At 43.5% G+C, this 19,828-nt stretch overlaps 1 protein-coding gene across 9 annotated transcripts in view; it reads right to left on the bottom strand.

The window, feature by feature from the left end:
* Positions 1–5,370: 5,370 nt before the first annotated feature.
* DOCK3 (dedicator of cytokinesis 3) overlaps positions 5,371–19,828 on the bottom strand; it is a 190,896-nt gene continuing 176,438 nt past the window's right edge. For 3 of the 9 annotated variants that reach the window (XM_027729947.2, XM_027729618.2, XM_027729861.2), the window contains 6 exons: positions 18,891–19,043; positions 15,349–15,467; positions 14,350–14,437; positions 10,980–11,102; positions 10,332–10,414; positions 5,371–9,854 (listed from right to left, as the gene is read on the bottom strand). In XM_027729947.2, coding sequence (XP_027585748.1) covers positions 9,348–9,854; positions 10,332–10,414; positions 10,980–11,102; positions 14,350–14,437; positions 15,349–15,467; positions 18,891–19,043 — 1,073 coding nt within the window. In that variant the 3' untranslated portion in view covers positions 5,371–9,347. The remainder of the gene's footprint in view (positions 9,855–10,331; positions 10,415–10,979; positions 11,103–14,349; positions 14,438–15,348; positions 15,468–18,890; positions 19,044–19,828) is intronic. The other 6 variants (XM_027730440.2, XM_027730111.2, XM_027729774.2 and 3 more) reach the window with 5 other exon arrangements.

Raw genomic sequence — 19,828 nt, 5'->3', positions numbered from 1 at the left:
CGCCGCCGCCCCATTGGCCCGCTCTCCGCGCGGCCGCCACGCTCCGCGCTCCCATTGGCCGCACCGCCGCCTCCACGGGAGAGTTGGCGGCCGCTGATTGGGCGTGGGCGGCGGGACCCGCCTCCCCTCGCCGACATGTTTGTTAAGGGAAAAAGCGTCGGCACGCGCTGCCTGAGGGCGGCCTGCGGGAGCCATCTTGGAAAGGGGCAGGTCCTCACACCTGCGGGAGGGCGGGGCCGGCCCGGTCTGAGGCACCGCCCGCCGGGGCCGCCTCACAGGCCCGGACGGGGCGGCACCGCGGGGAGAGGGGCTGTGCGAGGCTTCGAGGCACCTCAGGGTGAGTGGGGTCGTGTCTGCATCTGTCTGGGGAGGGAGGGAGTTTGGCGGGGCAGAGGAGCTGCGGGGTGGGTGGCTCTTGGGGACTCTTGGTTGGGAACTACAGAGTTAGGACAAGGAGTGATGGGTACAAACTGAAAGAGGGAAAGTTTAGGTGAGATAGTAGGAAGAAATTCTTCCCTGTGAGGGTGGCGAGGCCCTGACACAAACTGCCCGTTCTCCGTGGGAGCATTCAAGGCCAGGTTGGATGGGGTGTGGAGCAACCTGGTCTAGTGGAAGGTGTCCCTTGCCCATGGCAGGGAGTTGTATTAACTACATGGTCTTTAAGGTCCATTCCAGCCCCTTAACATTCTATGATTCTATGACTATGTGTCCTGTGAGGGGATGGGATGGACAGAGATGGGCTCAGTGGCTTTGGGCACACCCTGTGAGGTCCAAGGACTGGGTGCTTTGAGGTGGGACAGCTGAGAGCTCAGAGGTTAAAACAACAACCAGCATGCAGCTTGTGTCTGGCTTCTTGGGTGGGTGTTTTTGCAGAGTCAAGTAAAAAGAAAATATTACTGTTATTTTTTTAAAAATTCCAACTTAATATCCCAGTCACTGGACCAATCACCTTTTGTTCAGGCACATTGTGTGATTCTTGGGATTGTCCTGTGTAGGACCAGGAGTTGATTTTGCTGATCCTTGTGGGTCCCTTCCAACTGAAAATCTTTTGTGATTGCCATTCTGTTCCCAAAGCCTTCACAGGACGTGCTGGGAACTACCTTGAACAATCCTCAACCCTGTGAGCTTATAACTGAAATGCCCCAAAGTTGGGGGGAAGAGCACATGCATCTGTTAATAGTTCCCTGGGGGCTGTGTGTGTCTGGGATATCATTCCACTGAAGGAAGGGAGAGGCAAAATCATACAGTCCTGTGCTACAGCAAGGGACCCCACATGGAGCTCGGTGGGCTCTCTTGGCCCAGAAAGGCTCCTGAGGCAGCCTGGTTGTCCCTGCCCCAAGCAAAGCCATGGTGGGAGCTGTGGGGAAATTTTCAGTGTCTAATCAGACACTTGCAGGTCATCAGCTGCAAATGATAAGCCTGATGAGGTGAGACGAGGAGGAGCACGTGATTCAGCAACGGTCACAGCAGGTGATGCTAATTAGGACGCTGTGTCTTGCCAGAGTGAATACAGCACAGGTGTTTGTCAAGAACGGTGGTTTTGCACCTTTCTAGATGTTGTAATCTCTCTAAATTTGTTTATTAAGGTCAGTAATAATGTTACTGACTTGTTCTGTTTATTTTTAATTCAGTCCATAATGATTCCCAGAATTACTCAATATCAGTGCACTTTAGGAAGAATACTGGCTTTTCTAAACCTCATGGTGATTGCTTAGCTGTGCAGAGAAGTGGTGGCTTAAAATGCCTTTATTTCTTATCAGGATAGTGGACAAAAGAGCCCTGAGATGTAGTGCTTATTAATTAATTGGAAGTAGGGCTTAAAAGTGGCATTAAGAGAATTTGGGAGCTTCACAATAAGGAGGAAGTTTAACTACCAAAGTAGTGCAATTATGAAACATCTTCAAACAAAGTAGGAGCTTTATGCATTTTTATAGATCAGACTGTGTGACAGGATAGGAGCAATTTTATTTGGTTTTGGATTGGGAAATGAGCTTCTCTCTCTATTTCAATATGGGATCCTCAGTTGGGTCTGAAAAAAACCCATTTTTTTTCCTTTTTATTTATGGTTTACTTTCCAATGTTCCAGCAGCTAGGAAGGATTGCCTTCATTTTACCTTCTGCTTCTTTTTGATCCATGGTGAGGTTTCTGGGGCTCTGTTCCTTCCATCACCCTCCAGCCACTGTCTCTCTGGAGCATTAGGGATTTGTTCTGTCTGAAACCTGAGTGATGGAGAGCTGGTGCTGTTGGGACATTCAGACTGCTACCAGTTCAAGTTGGAGGGGTATTGAAAAATTAAAACCCTATTTTTTTACTTTTCTTTTTCTTAAATGTGGTCTTTAATTTCCTCATGTGTAAGCAGTAAGTGGTAGTAGAACACTGGCTGAGCCTCAGATACATTTTTGCAGTGTCATGTGCTCCTGATTCTTGGAGTTGCATCTAGATTCGTGGTTCCTAGTGCTGTCCTTTAAAAAAGGATTGGGTTAAGGATTTAATTCTGGATGGAAAAGTTGGCTGGTGTTACTGTTTAAAGCTTCTTAGTTGTTAAGGAAGCTTTAGCTTCTTTCTACTGTCACATTTTAATGTTTGAGCTAAACCTACAGCTGCAGGAGGATACTCATCAGTTCATTCCCTCTTCAGAATAAAGAGGAGTCTGACAAGAACAAAGGGATGAGTTCTTGTGTGTGAGAACAAGATAGACAAAATATCTGTGGAGTTTTACATCGATATTAGGAAGATGCAGAGGGTGCAGGAGCCAGTGCTCAGGGTTCCCACTCCTGTCCCACACTGTGCAGTTAGTGATGGAACACAGTGTTAGTTCTCTCCTGGGGAGGTCCCAGTGCTGTGTCCATTCCATTGCTGTACCTGCAGGACGCTGGGAGGGACAGAGGGGGTTGTGTTTGTTCCCTGTGCTTGTGAAGTGTCTGGCTCTGGGTTTGGTCAGAGCATGAACTAAATGCAAAGAGCGCTGAAAAAGTGAGGTGCTGGGAATTAGGAGAGTTACTGTGCTGGGGAATGATCCCAGACTTAGAGTTGGAGCTTGGGGGTGAGTGAGGAGTAAACCCCTAGTGACTTCTGGTCAGTGTTTTGGAAGCATGTTCGGAGTGAGCCGGAACGTTGCTGGGCTTGGTGGCTCTGTGGGGATCGGAGTTGTTGGGAGGTTTGTTAGGTGAGTGGAGGAAGCTGCATGTTCATGGTGAGGCTGCAGTGTGGGCTGGACCTGTGCTGGCTCTGCAGTCCGAGAACACAAATCTGTTGGATGAAGGGGTTCAGCCTCAGGTGTTGGTCTGTGGGGATAAAGAAGTAGGTCCTGTCAGGGTGCAGGGGAAACCAGGTTAGTTTGGGAAAAGGGAATGCAGTACTGCTGTGAGTGAATGCTGAATAGAAGTTCAAGTGTAATAGATCTGCTATTCCAAATTCAATGTATGTGGGATTGACAGTAAAGCCTGTGAAAAGCAAGCAGTGGTATGTGAACCTTCTCCTAACAGTCAAGACAGACGAGCTCAGACCTCTTCCTCCTAAATGCTGTGCCTCTGTGCCCATGGTTTAAGAGGCATCTACAAATAGAGGCCCATTTATGCAGAGGGTGTGAAGGGCTGAATTTTATCAGCCAGGTTAGAGTAGTTTCTAGAGGTTTGGTGTCTCCTCTTATCAGCTTTATAATGAAATTCATATTGAGTGAGTCGCACAAGTCATATATTGAAACTGTGCTGAAGTTTCTTATTTAGATAAGGGGAGGTGTTTGGACATGGGATTTATATTTCAATCTGACTGATGTCACCTTGGCTTAAATAAAGTATTTGACTTGCACTGAAAAAATTGTTCTGTTGGTTTTAACAGAAACTAGAATATTTTTTTAACTCTTGTTTAAAGCTGAGGGCTTCACACACCTTTTGTTGTGCCAAATGCGGGTTTTATTTCCTATGCTTGGTTAATAAATATTTTTTTATCTGAATTAAAAAAAAAAAATATTTTTTTATCTGAATTAAAAAAAATATTTTTTATCTGAATAGAAAAAAAAATTTAATATTTGGTAAGTCTGGCTGGGAACAGACTCAAAGGGTCTGATAGAACACAGTGTGAAGGGTCTGGAGAGTATGTCCTACAAGGAGCAGCTGAGGGTACTGGGGGTGTTTAGCCTTGAGAAAAGGAGGCTCAGTTACTGCTGTCTGCAACTACCTGGAAGGAGGTTGTAGCCAGCTGGGGGTCTGCCTCTTCTTCCATGTAACTATCAATAGAATGGGAAATGGCCTCAGACTGTGCCAGGGGAGGATCAGGCACAGGATATTAGGAAAAGATTTCTTCCTGAAAGGGTGGTTAAGCATTGGAATGGGCTGCCCAGGGAGGTGGTGGAATCACATCCCTGGAAGTGTTCAAAAAAATGAGTGGATGTGACACTTCACCATATGGCTCAGTGGGCATGGTAGTATTTGGATGAAGGTTGGACTTGATGATCTTGGAGGTCTTTTCCAACCTGGCTGATTCTGTGATTCAGTGCCATGACGGATACAGGCTCCTTCGGGCATCAGGTGAACACTTTAGCTAAGCCACACTTTGGTGTCTTAGATGCACTTCTGAAGTACCTTGTTACAGCTTCTCTCTTCTCAGTATTTGTATGTGGTATGTACTGAATGCTTGGCAGTCCATGCACACTATGACCAGCTCAAGAGTCATATTTTTTTATGTTTTACTGCTAAATGTCTCTTGAGACAAGTTTCATAAGTTTTTTTTGTTGCTTTGTCAAGAGATAAAATGAGTTACTTTTTGTTTCCTGTACTTGGACCTGGTTTATTAGTGGTAATGAAAAAAATGTATGTATATGTAGAAGCCACTGTAGCTTTGAATTCCAAAATCCTGTGATCCTACATGTCTTAACTACTATTTCTTTCACATCTGTGCTGTTAAAATTATTAGTTTTCAAGTACTATAGCAAAAAAAAAAGTAGCTATCTAGGCAGTGAGATAGTGGTGGTTTAACCCCAGCTAGTAACTACGTGGCACACAGCCACTCCACAGATACCTGCTGGAGAGCTAATCCCATTCCCTTTGTCTCTGAAACAGTTATCCCAAAACTTTTTCTGGGGCTGTTGCATGTGCCATGTACATCTGCCTGACTAGACCAGGTGGAGGATATGCCTGATGCTTGTTTTAGGAAATTAATATTAAATAAAATAACACACTGTCAGCTAAAAGAATAACGTGGAAGCTGTTCCCTCACCACACACAAGAGCCACAAGGTCCTTCAGGTTGCTCCCCCTTTTCCTCACGCCCCCAAAGGTGGGAAGCGATGGCTGTTCCCCTGTCCCTTGTGGATGTTGGGAGCAGCCCATGGATACCCCTGCCTAGAGGACAGCAATGAACATACAGCTGCACTGTTTTAATATCAGGTATTAATCTTTAATTCCACATCACAGCAGTCGAGTGAATGGGGTAAGGGAAAGGAACCCAAAACAAACGGCAGATATTTACATCTAAAATTCACACCACTTATTTGTTGGTTCTGGAAACATGCTATCACAATATATACAATGAAGTACCTTTAGGACACTTGTACAAATTAATTTTTCCTTTTGAATTTGATTTCCATTATAGATAAGATAGCTGTTTTCGATTTATTTTAAACATGAATACACAAAAGAGAAGTGGTTAGAGGTTTTTGCCTTTTTTTTTTTTTAAATAAGCACAGAATGCCAGAGGTTAAAAACACATTTACAGGGCAGAATACCAGTCAGACATCACAATCTATACATTTTTTGCTCAATTTCCTGTACAAATACACAGCATTCAAATGGGGGTATTTACAAAGAAGCATGATCAGAGGAAATTTTAAATATCACATAATTTGTTTCCCAAAGGCTCTTGCTCTCTCCAGCCTCCCCAGTTTTGGCTGATACTCCCACAGAAAGGATATGCAATATCCCTTACCTAAAAAAGGGCAAGTAAGCTAAAAAACAAAGAGGAAAAGTCAAAAAAGAATCTGAGTCTTGTACACAGTAATAAAACCAACCCAACCATTGGAAAAAAAAATAGGATTCAGAGAAATTAAGTGCTTTTCTTCTATCACTGTAGTTCCTTCTCAATTTTGTTTCAGATGGGGCCAGCAGGTACACGGATGATGGAGAGATTTATAGCAGAATTCCACCAATTTTCTCAGGAATGCACATGCTATTTTGTTATGCAAAGAAAACCCAATGAAGGCAAGTACACTGAAGTTTGAATTAGAGCTAGGTATAAAATGTCAAGGTCCTGTTCAAAATATCCTCTTGCTGTGGTTTATACAAGGACTCTTCAAATCCTGTTGGGCAACTGCTGTTGCTTCCCCCTACTCCAGGACTGAGCTTGATGGTGGAGTTGTACTATGCTAAAAGACACCTCACCATACAGAGAAGTAGTTCCAAGCAATATTAGTTCCAAGATTCACAATATTTCAATAACAGTCTTTCTATATTCTGTCCCCTTTAAGGCAAATACTGAAAAGGGAAGCAGAGTACTTGGTAGATATCAGAACCATAACAGAAATTTAACTCCAGAGAGGCTTAAATTTGGTAAATTCAGCAATTTATTCCATCCTTCTTTGTGTGGACCTGCCATAAATTAGGTATTTGTATACATCACCTGATTGACCTTCGAACCCTTACAAATACATGGGAATGTCAGACTCCCCACGGACTCACCGCTGTTGTACCATGTCTCTAATCAGAGCAGGATGATGTGTTTTGAGAGACTGATTAGAGCTCTAGTGAGCAGGTTTTCCAGGTGCCTGGGACTCAGTCCCACTTTAGTTGCATTCTTGGTTCTGCAAAGTTTTATTTGCTAGACCTGCTGGTTTTTCCACGTTAAGGAAGCTCGGTAAGTCACTACATTTACTACTTTTAGTCTTGCTGCCAAAAAGAAAAACAAAACCAGGGGCAAGGGAATTGGAACTGAATAGTAAGTTATTTTAAAAACTTCACTGGAAGAGTCTCAGTGGGACTGGAGAATAGCATATGTGAAAACATATCACCCATTTCTAAGGAATTACCTTGACTTACCTTTACCAAAAACATAATTTGTTTTCATATATATGTTCTATACCAGAGATCCAGCTTAGTTCCTTAACATTTAGGACTGTCCTCGCATTGGAAAACTCTCCTTCCTGCTAGAGATGAAACATTCACTATGGGCCAGTTTTTATTATTGTTGTCTTAATTGTGAAGGATATAATGATTACAAGCAGCCTGTGTTAGTAACAAAATAGAGGAAGCAAGAGAGACTTTGTTCCAGCCAAATAGGCCATTTAAGAAACAAATCCTTAACTTAGTAGTTTTGCATGGGCTAGAGCTGGAGAAAGAAAATAAACAAATCCTCTTAAAATCCCGTTCACACAACTGCTGAGTCCAGACTTTATACAGCCAGACCGTCTTTAGCCAGTTCAGAAGCCATGTACTCTGCCCAGTCACTGTATTTAGAGGTAGTGCTAAAGGTGACCTGTAAAAGATTTTTAATATCCTTTTTTGCTTCTTTATGCTGTTTTTAGCAGGAGAAACTGAGCAGTTAGGACAAGAATTCAAGATGAAAGGCGAGTGCTGTTCCTGTTTCTGGCACTAATTATATGGTGGAGGTAAGTGTCTTATTTGAATGTGCTTCAGGTTTTTCAGTGGTAGGAAAGAGGGAGGTCTGTTTCCACCCTATGGAGTGTGCTTTACAGTCTGCAGGTGAAAAGGTTAAAAGGAAGGCTAAAATGTGTGTGGGCATGGCAAGGGGAAGGAACATAGCTTGTTTATCTTAAAATATTAAGTATTTTATACTATCCTGATTGAAAGTTTCTTGAAAAATATGAAAACAGGAATAAAAGGTTTCTTATAGCCAAGATCTGTTCTTTGTAAAGAACACTATTACCCACAGACTTTTTTTCCTGAACTATGCAAACGCTGATTAAAAAGCTTGTTTTGTGGTCATAGACTCATACTGTCTTCACCTCTGCACAGTTCTGGTTTGGGTGGTGTGGTTTGTTCCCCAACCCCTCAGTGTTCTTCAGCTCTTTCTGGAGCCTATCCATAAAAAAAAAAGATGGGATGGGGAAAGGCTGTATTGCTGCCTGAGGAGAAAAGAAAAAAGAAATCAACTCTCCAGAAGAGAGAAGCAGCAGCTCTCACTACACATTCTAAAGAAGCAAAAGAGGAAACAAACACTTGTTCTTTACAGGTTGCCTTTAAGGTCCCTGACTCTGGGGTGTACACTGGATACCGGGCATTGCTGGAGTCTTGGTGTTTTCTGTCTACTCTGAGATGGAAGATTCCTTCTCACACCAGCTGCAGTGAGTTTTTGGGAGGGACTGAGGATATTGAGTTAACATGGAATGAATCTCAGCTCCTGGGTGATGGAAATTGGTGAGAATTGTGATGTTCAGCCCTGAGGCAAGGAGTGTTGGATATGATGCATTTAAGCCATCCTTTCTTTACTGGCTGGGTCATCAACCAGCTTGTGGCATGAGAAACTCAATTTGGTTGGTTTTGTTTTAAACTGGAATAGAAATGCTGGTGTCAACAGCCTGCCCAAAGCTGGGCATGGGAAAGGCTTACAATGAGGTTGTAGCTCCAGTGGCTACCAACCTCCTCTCATTCTGTAGCACAGATGAATAACACGTGATTCCCATGAGAAAGCAGGTTGGCTTAGCCAGTGAAAGCAAAATTTAAGAAATCAAACAGTACATAAAAAACAAAGGAGGCAGAGTTTGTTGGAAATGATATCTTGGAGATCAGTGCATCAGCACTGGTTAGATTGCCTCAGCACCTATGAACCAATGCAGGGAGATCACTGCACAGATATGTACAATCCTGCTCTCAAAAGAGCCAATTTCTTCTTAGAATTGCCATCTTTCCACTGCCTGCAGCTCATGCACCTTCCAGCCTGACAGTTCATAGAATCCCTGATTTCAGCAATGAGCTTTCAATTCTGTACAGCAAAGAAATATGTCCCTAGTGCAACTGCTTCTACTCATGTGCGTCTCAAACTGGGAGGAAAGCAGCTTCAAAACTTGCCACATTCCCCCCTTTTCCCCCCTCCGCTTAAAATCGTATTTTTCAGCTTCTGCAAGTCTCTATGGCTCGTGTGCCATAGGACGTGGTTAAGAAACTGCAGAAGGAATAAACTGTCCACTACACAGAAAGTTAAAAAACGGAACGGAAAGGTGTAAAAAGAACTTAAAAAGGAAAGCAGCAACCTCCCATGCTGGCCCAGTTGCTCATGTGGGCTTCAGACATAAACTTGCGGCAGTAGAAAATCGGTTTGCTGTTCTCCGAGTCCTGCTCTCTCTCTCTGTTGTGTCCAGACCTGGAATGCCGATGCCAGCTGTGTGCCAGGAGCTGTCCCTACTGCTCAGTGATGCCATGCTCCCATGCTACCCTGGCCTGCTCTTCCTTTCCACCACTCACCGGTTGGGACACTTTACGGTGCAAGGGGCGGTGTTTGTCATCATCTTCAATGATCATCCCCTCCTCGTTCTCCATGTTTGGCAGCCGGGAGTGGTAAGGTTTGGGGGGCAGAGCAGGAGGGTCCATGGTGTCCTGAGGAATGACTCCAGACGGAGCAGAGTGGCTTCGGCATGGCTGGGATTTGAGCGACTCCAGGACATCAGGCTCAGAGAGACTGTACCTGACAGGGAGGTAGGGTGTCTCTAGATCTTCATCAGTGTTCCAGGCCTGGCTGGGGACAGAATCCATGGTGTCTGTGCGAGGAGGTGGTTCAGAAGAATGTCCAAAATTGCTCTCACTCAAGGAAGAGACACCACTGCTGGCACTGCCGGACAAAGTGGAGTTACTCCCATCTAGGCCAGACTGCGGACTGGTGGGCGATGCAGGGATAGGATGAAGAGGGGACTGTTTGGAGAAAAAAAAAAACAGGTTAAAACTGGCAAAGGAGGTAATGCTGCATCTTGTGTGGTGTTCCCCATTTCAGCTTTTGACAATGTGAACAACAGAGCAATTCCATTTGTCTTCAGAATGTCAATGATTATTGGTTTACAGCTATAGAAGTACCACTTTTGGGCAGACAAGTGCACTCAACAACACCAGAGCTGTCAGAGAAACAGTAGCTGAGGTGATGATCAGGGTGCTGAAATCACAGCAGATGGTGCAAAGAAGGAAAAGGGAAGGGCCTACAACACTTAAGTTATTTCTACAGAACTCAACTTTGGAGCAGGTTGTGAGCTTTCAGTGGATTTTCTCATGTGCAAGTTATTACCATGTTAGAAATAGTGTTTCTGTATTCAGAAGCTGTTTGGTGGGAGCTGAGGAGGGGGATTCCTCCGGGAGTCTCTTACTGTCCTACATCCCTCTCTGCTCCCCTGCCATTACCTTGCGCAGTGTTCGTGCAGGCAGTGCAGGAGGAGCATCACTGAGCTGGTGGTGGAAGGCATCAAAGTGCAGTGAGTAGTGTCCTGGAACGAGACAAGGATCAGAAATGCAGACTTGTGCTGCAGCCACAGAGCTGGGTTCGGATCTGTAATGCCAGGTAACAGCTCCAAATGCTGGTAACTCCAACCTAGGGCTGCCTGTCTGATGGGCACTGCTGAGTGCATCTGTCACACACACACACACACACACTGCTAAGGAGAACTTCAGTGCAGTGATAAACTTCCACCCACCCCTGTTATCAAGGATCTCATGGCAAGGCAACAGGCTCGTAAACAATGAACATTTGAAGTTTCTTTTAATAGCTTTTTAACCTTAAATTACTGCTGAAGTTGGTCATTGGTAAGAAACCAAGCCAAACTTCAGTGCTCTCACACCTAATTCTAGTCCCCAAATATGCACAAGTCCACACTGCTGTAAGGAGTGCAATAATTTGAAGATTTTTGAAAAAAAAATTGGAAACCTAGCAGACCAGGAAAGACTGTGGGTTTTTGTTCTGATTGTTTTTAGGGGGGAAAAAGGCTAAGGTCAGCTTTTAGGTGGTCTGGATCTATGTGTGCATGACTGCAGGCCTGCTGGGCACGTCCTTACCATGGGGCAGGCTTCGGGGAGGCACTGGTGGGGCCAGGATGCTCCCAACGTGGGCAGACAGGAATGGCAGGGCCTCCCGGGTTCCGCTGTCCAGGCTCCAGCTACTGGGTGCTGCTGGCACAGCTGAAGGATTGAAACAGATGTAACTGGGGTAACATTACAGGGGGGTTGTGGGGCCAGGCAGATTCTGCTCTTCAGCAGCAGAGAGACAGATTCCAGGGACTTGGTGAGTGGCAGGCTTGAAAGCACAGAAAGGCACTGTTTAGTCTACAGTGAGTTAAGTTTACAGAGGCTTTGTTAAGGAAGCAAGAGTTAGGTGATCGCAGGGTTAGTGTGCCCAGCTCCCCTCCATCACCCCTTGGCTCATTTCTAGCAAATATGAAGAGCAGTAGAACTCTGGGAGGGTTTTTTTTGCAAGCCAGAGAGTAGGTAAAAATGAAATCCTAGTGATGGAAGGGCAGCTGTATCTCAGGTGTGAGTTGAGCTGTATCTCAGGTGTGAGCGGTGACAGAGCAGAAGGGACCATGTGGCAGAACCCTCTGGAAACACAGGACAGGCTGTGTCTGCACTACAGGGTAAGTGAGGACTGAATAAAGGACATGAAGGAAATTACACCTCAATCCGTTGCAAAAGAAATCATGACTTCAAAGCCTGGATTTACTAAGCTATAGAGCTGATCAAGAATTTAGATCACAAAATATTTAAGGACAGCAGGTTGGCCTCCTTGTATCACAAAGTCACCTGAACAGATCTTCTGAAATTCATAAGTCTTTGTGAATCAGGAAGCAGAGAGAACATTTACTTCATATAACTCACAGTGGGTATGATCTTCCCGAACTTGTTTTTTCATAGAAGTAGAAGCTGCTTCTTTCTAACGTGAACCTTTTTCAAGATCTTGAGAATTCCATCAGCCTTAAACATTATTAAAATGCACCTTCCTTTCTTCCAAATAAGACTTGGTTTATTCTGAGAGGAGGTGTGCAATAATTGTATGTTTGTTTAAAAACAAATAAGCAATTTCTTCAGATTAGCAAAGGAAAGGAAAAAAATAAAGTAATTCACTGAGCCTGTCAATGAAAGCTGAGATAAAAATAGCTTTTTCCATCTTCAGTTTGGAAAATGGAAGCTTGGAGAAATAAACGTGGAGTTTGACATCTGAAGAGGATTTCTCCGTAATTAAAATGCCTGCAGCCATTTTTGGTGCATTTCTTTTCTAAAATGATTTTGAAAGGTTTCTCTTTTTTTTTTTTTTCTCTCCCTAGTTTGTGATTTAGCCCAAGCACTGGCTCCCAAAGGCCTAAAACTCCCTGGAGTAAAAAAGATCACAAAGTGACAGCTTCATAAGGCAGAACAAACCCCATAAAAATATAAAAGTAAATGTTGTTTTTAAAGAGAGACCATCGACCTGAGAAAGGAATATGAAAAAGACACTAAAGAATACTGATAGAGAACAGGGACAGCAGTGCCAGCTATACTCATGTTGCCTGCAAACCCCAGCATCAAGTGATAAAGAGAGGAAACCTGATTTGCTTGGACTGTAAAACTCTTGTTGTGCTTGGTTTTGTTTGTTTTTTTGAACACTGAGATGCAGAATAAGAATGTGAAGAAGAGCACATGCTATCCCAGTGCAAAATCCATTTATATTTTCTTATTGTTCCCTCATTCACATTATGAGTATTTAGGAGTGCTGGAAATCATCTGAAGGTCAAATGATTTTGGAGAGTTGCTGCTGCCTGTTAAAACCGGCCTTTTATCCAAAATGCTTCAGGGGGGAACCTAAGCAGGGAGCTCCTCGTGCTCTGTCCCAGCCCATGTCTCTCCATAACAGTGTTCAGTGGCTCAGTGGCCAAGTTTAATTAGCAGGGAAGCTGCATTTGAACCATTCTGCTCGGGGTGACTGATGTCACCCCTGTCAGTGAGAATTACTGAGAGGAGGTTCCGACAGGGCAAGGAGGGGGGGGAATTCATGGCTGTGACTGTTAACAAAATCCAAGGCAGATGGCACCCTGACTTCAAAGGATGATGTGGGTTCAAGGCCTGCCAAAAGTGCCTGTCACTGCATTTTTGCCACCAGCCTGGCACAAGAGCTGGGAGTCCTGTCCCACTAGCCCCTACAAACAACTAGGGAACAATATCTGTGTCTTCTTTGGGCTCTGGAGGGGGATTCTATCTTTGATCTCTTTGCACTGAATACCACACTCTTGTATAATATTTCCCGCAAATACAAATCCAAGTATTTTTTCCTAGACAGGCAATAAATATTTATGTACCTTCCTTTTCCAGATCTTTCTCCTCTCCAGTGTAAAGATCTCACCATCTCTGGCATCTGTTTGGTTCAAACTAAGATGGAGTTCTTAATCCCTCACCCCCCAGTCTTGACTCTCTGTTGTCATCGCTCATTACTGTCATCAAGTCATCATTCTGCATTTAATCAGAACTGGATGTTGGCTTTTGGTTTTGATCTGGACTGCTCTGTAAGGCTGTCACATTGTTAAAGTAGGGAATTCTGATTCACTAGAAATTCTAAAATAAAATTTGGATTTTTTTTCAAGAAGGTACAGTTTACTTCTGGCACAGTTACTGAAACAAAAAGATTGGTAAAAATCCAAGTATATTATAGGTCGGACTAGAGAGGTGCAATGGTCTTTCCTGGCCTTAAAAATCTTTTAAGATACCATTTTTCCCAGCCATACACATGACTGTTGCTTGCTTAGGCAGCATGCTTGTCTCAGATTTTGACTCAGGAATTTTGCCCTCCTCTGCTTTTTCAGAATGCTGCCTTTCAGGTAATTTTTGAGCCCATCGCTTTGTCCATGGCACCCCTTTCACAAGCTCCTCCTCTTCTGTTACACCAAAAAAAGTCTTTCTCTTCTTTTTTTTTTTTCCCCCCTGCAGGACCTCTGCCTGGTTTTTTTTCAGAGCAACAAATTAAAAATGCAGATATTCCCAATGCTAAATAAATATAAAACTACCTCAGAGAGGGATTACAAAGAACATTCATATTTAGAGCAATAAATGCATCCTAAAAAACCCAGTATATCTCATTATTAAAAAACACGGTCCAAATGTTGCATTCTTCTTAGATATCTTCTCATTTGCTGCTTTGGAAGTTTTGCTTGAAAAAAGCTGCAGGATTTGTTTCAATAACAAAGTGCTAAACTCAGAAAACTTTCTGAAATAGAGAAGCTTGTGCAACCCCACCCTTCTGAAATGACTACAGATTGGCAGAAGGCCCAGTTAATTAAACTGTTAATTAGAAAAGCATGAGAGAATGCACTCTGCCAGGAAATGCAGAAGCCCATTCGTTACTTGCTGTAGCATGACCAGAAGAATACTATTTTAGCAAGCAGCTAACTAGGGAAAGGAGTACCTTTCTCAGCCACGGACAGGTTGGGATCACTGCAAGGTTTGCATGGTCCAATCATTTGCTGGATCAAGGCGCGCTGGAAATTTGGAGGCTAAGGGAGGAAAAGTCAGCAAAGAAGAGTTAAAAGTTACAGACCAGCTGGGGCAACACGGGGGCTTTCTGTTCACTTTTCTTAAGCAAAGAAAGTTCATCTAAAGGTTTAAAGGGAACCTTAGGCCGTGCCTGCATTGGCAAGTCCTGCAGTGCAATGGCAGTGGGTCTCCAGGGTGTAACAGTCCCTCAGCTTGTGTTCTCTGGAGGAGTTATTTCAGACTAGCTCTAGCCTGCCTTTGTGCCCTTTATCACCTGGAATGCACCCTGGGCCCTTCTGGAGCTTACCTTTGGCTTTGGTTTTGTTTGAGTTTGCATGCTCTGAGACAGTTCTCTGAGGTGAGTTGAAGTAGGCATGATCAGGAGATTCCCTTCACAAGTGCAGGCTGGGGCCAGATTTAAATGCACACTCTGAATTCTTCAATTTGTCCAGAGACAAATGTAGATGTGGGCACAGACTGTTTGGAGACCCCCTATCAATATATTATTTCAGCCCCTCATGGTTTTTTGATACCTCTGGAAATCACCATAAAGCTATTTAGAATCAACTTTGAGGCTAGACTGCAGGATGGCTGTGGTTCTAAAAAAATGAATAAATAAAATGGTATGATGACTTGCAGAGGACCAGGGCTTACAGGATAAAGTTGGGAAGTAAGATAAGGAGAGTTCATTTTTACAGGGTGTATCTGCAGTTTTAACAGTCATTACAATTTCTATCACTTGACTGCCACAGTGGGTGACTCCAGGGAGGGATTAATATGAAAAGTTCTGTGTCACCTTTGAAAATGATCCTAAGTTGCTGTGCTTTGCAAAAATAAAAAGGAAAGCGCTTTAAAGTCATCAGAACCAGTAAATATAAAGTCACAGTTTCGGGTGGTTGAACTGACATAGAAAAAAAATTGGAGCTGCTACCTGTCCGTTTTCCATGATAGCTGCGGGATACATGGCGCTGCTGGGTCGGTCCCGGTGGGCTGGCAGCAACATCATCATCTCCCGAGAGTGCCGGTACTTATCTGGTAGAGAGGGAGAGCCTGTAAACAAGTGAGAATAATCACGTACACGGGACAAACAACAGCCAGGTCTCCGCATGCCCAGGGATTTAGGCCTCCTGTGCAATAGTTCGGACGGATGATCTCACAGGACTCAAAAGAACATGGTGCCGAGCCCACTAAGCAGCTGACTGTTGGTGGGTGCATAGCACGAGGATGGAGTAAGAACTGGCTTGTTATATACAGTTGAGGACATAGCACGAAAGGTGTGTAAGGTGTATGCATCCCTAGCTGTATGTTGCAAAGTGCTTCCTCTTAAACAAAGGAAAGAGTGGGCATCTGTGTGGAATCGGCTGTGGCTGTGCTGTACAGTGCCTAATGCTCCCCTGCCCTCATAAAGTATTGCAGAGTAACAGAAATGCCTTAAAATTGTGCGTTTTAGGACTGAATGTGGAAGAAAGGGATAAAAGCTTGAGATAGACCGTTCAGTGAAAGCAGGAAGCTACGGGAAGGTACTTCATTCCTCAGGTCTGCTAGAGATAAGTGGTGCCATTTAGTTGGTGATCCCTTGGCCAGCTTCCTCTTGTTAAAGCAAAACAAAGTCCAATAATAAACACAATTTTCCTTAAGTGTAAGTGGCACTTTGCTTATAATGCTGCTGTAATGATGATTACTACTGAGCGTGTTGCTGTAGTGAGCCCTTTTATGACACCAGGACATTTACCAATACTTATAGTTATATAGCAGGAATAGGCTTAATTCATCTATCTGTGTAGTTGTTGTTAAAGATACTGGGGTAATTCATGTAAACAGCTTCTTAGCAGGTGGAATTACTTGGGACTCATGTCCTTCAAGATGAGTGCCACGTAACAATATGCCTTCTGATGTGCAACAGCTGACAATGGGTTTGCCAGAAGAATGATTCTCATTAGTGACTTCCTGAAGTCTGACACTACTGATACACACATCCCTTGGGATGCACAGTATTAGGCAGGAATTGATGTTCTGAAGCTGCTGAAGTGAGCTTTAATTTGCACTCATTGTTTGATTGCGTCACAGACACGCACTGAACAGATGGCAGCACACAGCGCATTACAGAGCCATGCCGGCTTTTGGGGAATACATGCCCCCTCTGGCAAACTTCCACAACCACACACATTACCTGGACAGCACTCCAACATATGAGCAAAGGCATTGGTGCTGGTTGATGCAGCTTTTACCCCAGCAAAAGCAAACATGCAGTTTTTGGGACTGATATTCAGCACACAGTGGAAGGAACAATGTGTCCAGCAGAATGCAGGATAAGGTCCTACAATTGCAACAATTCCATTGGGGGGGCAGATGCCAGATTAATCTATACCCCCACTCCAACATGGACAGCCATAGAGTATCTGCATTCTAGTCCCGAACTCATTTTCTCCCCAGACATAGAACAGAAACATAATTAGACGACATTCTTTGCTCTTATGTACAACATCAGCTTGGAGAACACAGTGTTAACGCTTTGTGCTGAGTCTTTTACTCACAGGTCACAGATAGTCCTGTTCTGCAGGACAAATGTAAAGATGCTGAACTTTTAGGTGTGCCCAGAACTACAGCACAGCACAACCTACACTCTACCCTTTTCATTTATCTTGTCATCCTTGCTCTTTTATATCAAAGTTGCAAACCACCTCTGTGCTGTCAATTTATAAGGGATTACAGTTTCCATAGACCTTGCATTTCATGATGTGAAAAATCTCACATGTGCTGGCAGAGTCTAGTTTAAAAAACAGCTCTGCTGTTTGCTACCCTAAATTTGTAACTGACTATAGCTATAAAAAGTGTCCAGTCTGCAAACAAAATTAAGTAGGGCTGCTTTGGACAGGTAGAGAGCACAATCACCACTGCTCCTCTCAGGGACTGGCAAAACTTAAAAAGCAAAGTCAAAAAAAGGCTCTTAGAAGCTTCCAGAGCAGCCAGTGGCCATATAAAATACTGCAGCATGTGGCAGGGCTGACTCCTTTTAGCATGTAGCTTGGTGCACTTGGTGTGTGCAGCACTGCAGGCACTTACTAATGAGAAAGGAAAACCTGTGCTGAAGCCAGAGGTAGTTTTTCTTTTTTAATTATAAATATGTTAATCCACTTGTGACAAGTATTAGTTTTAAGGAATGAAACTGAACACTAATGTAGTTAAACTCCAAACTCATTGAATCTTTTCTCCTGATTCATCACTTCCATTACTGTTATGAAAATGGTTTTTGCTTTAAAAAGGCAGTTTTAATGTAAGTATACGGATTCTTGCAAAGTGCTGAGTAAGACACCGGGACTTATTTTCTACATTTTAACAAGGGGCTGTGTTGAGGAAGCAGTAGGGATGCCTTAGGAGGCATCAAGTATCCAAGTGGGAGTTGCTTTTCGAGTGCATCAGAGGAGTCCCAACCATATTTTAAATTAAATTACTGGAAAAAAACCCTAACTCACTCATAGCTCTTTCCCAGCCCTTTTGCATTTCATCTTCTGCTTAACGAACCGTCTTGTACAATCTTTTAACTCCAGTAAGGTTACAGCAGTGCCTCATGAGTCACCTCAAATGAAGCCAAACCAAACTGAACTTATTGATCCTCCATACAAAAAAAAAGTGGTGCTTTCCTGATAGGGAAGAAGCTACACAAGGGTCGAGCCAGGTGAGAACTGAAAGATACATATTTGTAAAAATGAGTAACTGGTAATGTCTTTATCATTAGCACAGAATTAGAAAATTCTTACTGTGTTCTGATTTCAGTTCTATTTAAGATGTTTGCTCTAATTTGTGTATATTATAACTACTGTAAATTTTGGTGCCTTAATCTGCTGTTCAGTGATACAATCAAGCCATTGATCTACTTTCCTGATGACTACCCTTGAAAATTTTTTTATTAACAGCTTTATTATTTTCTTTGGACAAGCCGAATAATCGCCTGTCTTGCTGTTTTAAAATCAAAGAAAGGGTCATTTTTTGGAAGCGGAGAATTGAAAGTACAGTTTAAATTCCTGCTGGATTTTTAATACAAATGGCCATAGCTTCCTTTGGTCACTGATGGAACTACTCTGTATTATAAAGATACCCATCTCCTCAGGAAAGGGCTATGCACTTAAACAGAGGAGGTGGTGTAAGTACCTGCATAGTGGAATAGTAGCTTTTCACCTCCACATTAACATTTGAATCAATGAGAGAAGCATTTAGAAATCAGGTAAAATCCCATTTAAAAATCAAGTAAAATCCTAGAACTCCTACCTAACCATGCTCAGGTAAAAGCCACAAGTGACAAAGATGCAAAGCTGATAAATTTAGGTGGCTTGTATGAAACGAATTGTTGGCCTTCGCACACTTCCCATCTGACAAGTGTTCAGCTGCAGCATCGTGACTATCGTAGCTTTGTTGGCAGTCTCAGCAGAAAGGCCAAGGGTTGGATGGGTCATGGAGACTGAACTATCCTCTCACCTCTAGAGGTGGTCCCTCCAGGACAGAGATGAGGCACATGGGAGGGGGCAGCGTGGGGGAACTTGCACGGCTGCCGCCCATGCTGTATCTGTTCTGTGGGTAAATAGAGGGCTTCAGCCTCCAGTGCGGTCAATCCAGCACCTTTCACCAGCGCTAAATTAAAAAGAATATAAATAAATACCAAAAAAAAAGGAAAAAAAAAAGAAAAAAGAAGGATAGAGGTGCATTGGCAGAGCTGCACATGTAATGTCTGTGAAGTACCTTGCTCCAGCCAGTGACACTGGAATCTCATTTTCACAAGCATCAAATTCACCCAGTTAAAAAAGAAAACAAAAGCAAAAATCACCAAGGAGAAGAACAAAGCTCTATTACCACAGAGGAATTTAAGTGTAAGGGCTTTTTCTTGTTAAGAACAGCTCCATTCCCAACAGCAGTGTCGTAATAACCGGAACAGTGACTGGCACACTGGGAAACACAGAGAGCATCTGGGACAAGTGAAATCCCATAACGAGTGAGTAATGTCTGAATGCTGTGCTCACATAACTTAGAAGTGAACAAAACCAGCAGAGAATAAATGCTGTATCGTAGTTATATAAATATTTTTCAAACTCATTCCTACTTTTATTGTTTCCCATTTGTGGTCAGTCTGGGTCCCATCCCTGGGAGGTGCTGTTGGCTCACCCAGCAACCCATTCATTCCCTTTGGAGCATTCATCCCCTTGGTTTCCAAGCAACAGTGAATAATACCGTAAAGAGGGAAGCTGGTGATGCTGTGCAGTCATCAGGCTCAGAAAGACTGTCACAGCCTGTCACTGGGAGCCTGTCACTGGACTTCTAAAGTGGAAAACAGCGTGAAACAGTATGAGCACCAAACCCCCTCAGGTCCCTCAAAACATTCACTGAGGCACATCCATTTAGGGATGTCTTCCTGGCATGAT

Source organism: Pipra filicauda, unplaced genomic scaffold (assembly GCF_003945595.2).
Source record: "Pipra filicauda isolate LSUMZ 115617 unplaced genomic scaffold, ASM394559v2 scaffold102_size2360937_pilon, whole genome shotgun sequence".
Taxonomy (NCBI): domain Eukaryota; kingdom Metazoa; phylum Chordata; class Aves; order Passeriformes; family Pipridae; genus Pipra; species Pipra filicauda.
The sequence above is the reverse complement of the archived record's forward strand: the minus strand, read 5'-3'. Positions and strand labels throughout refer to the sequence as shown.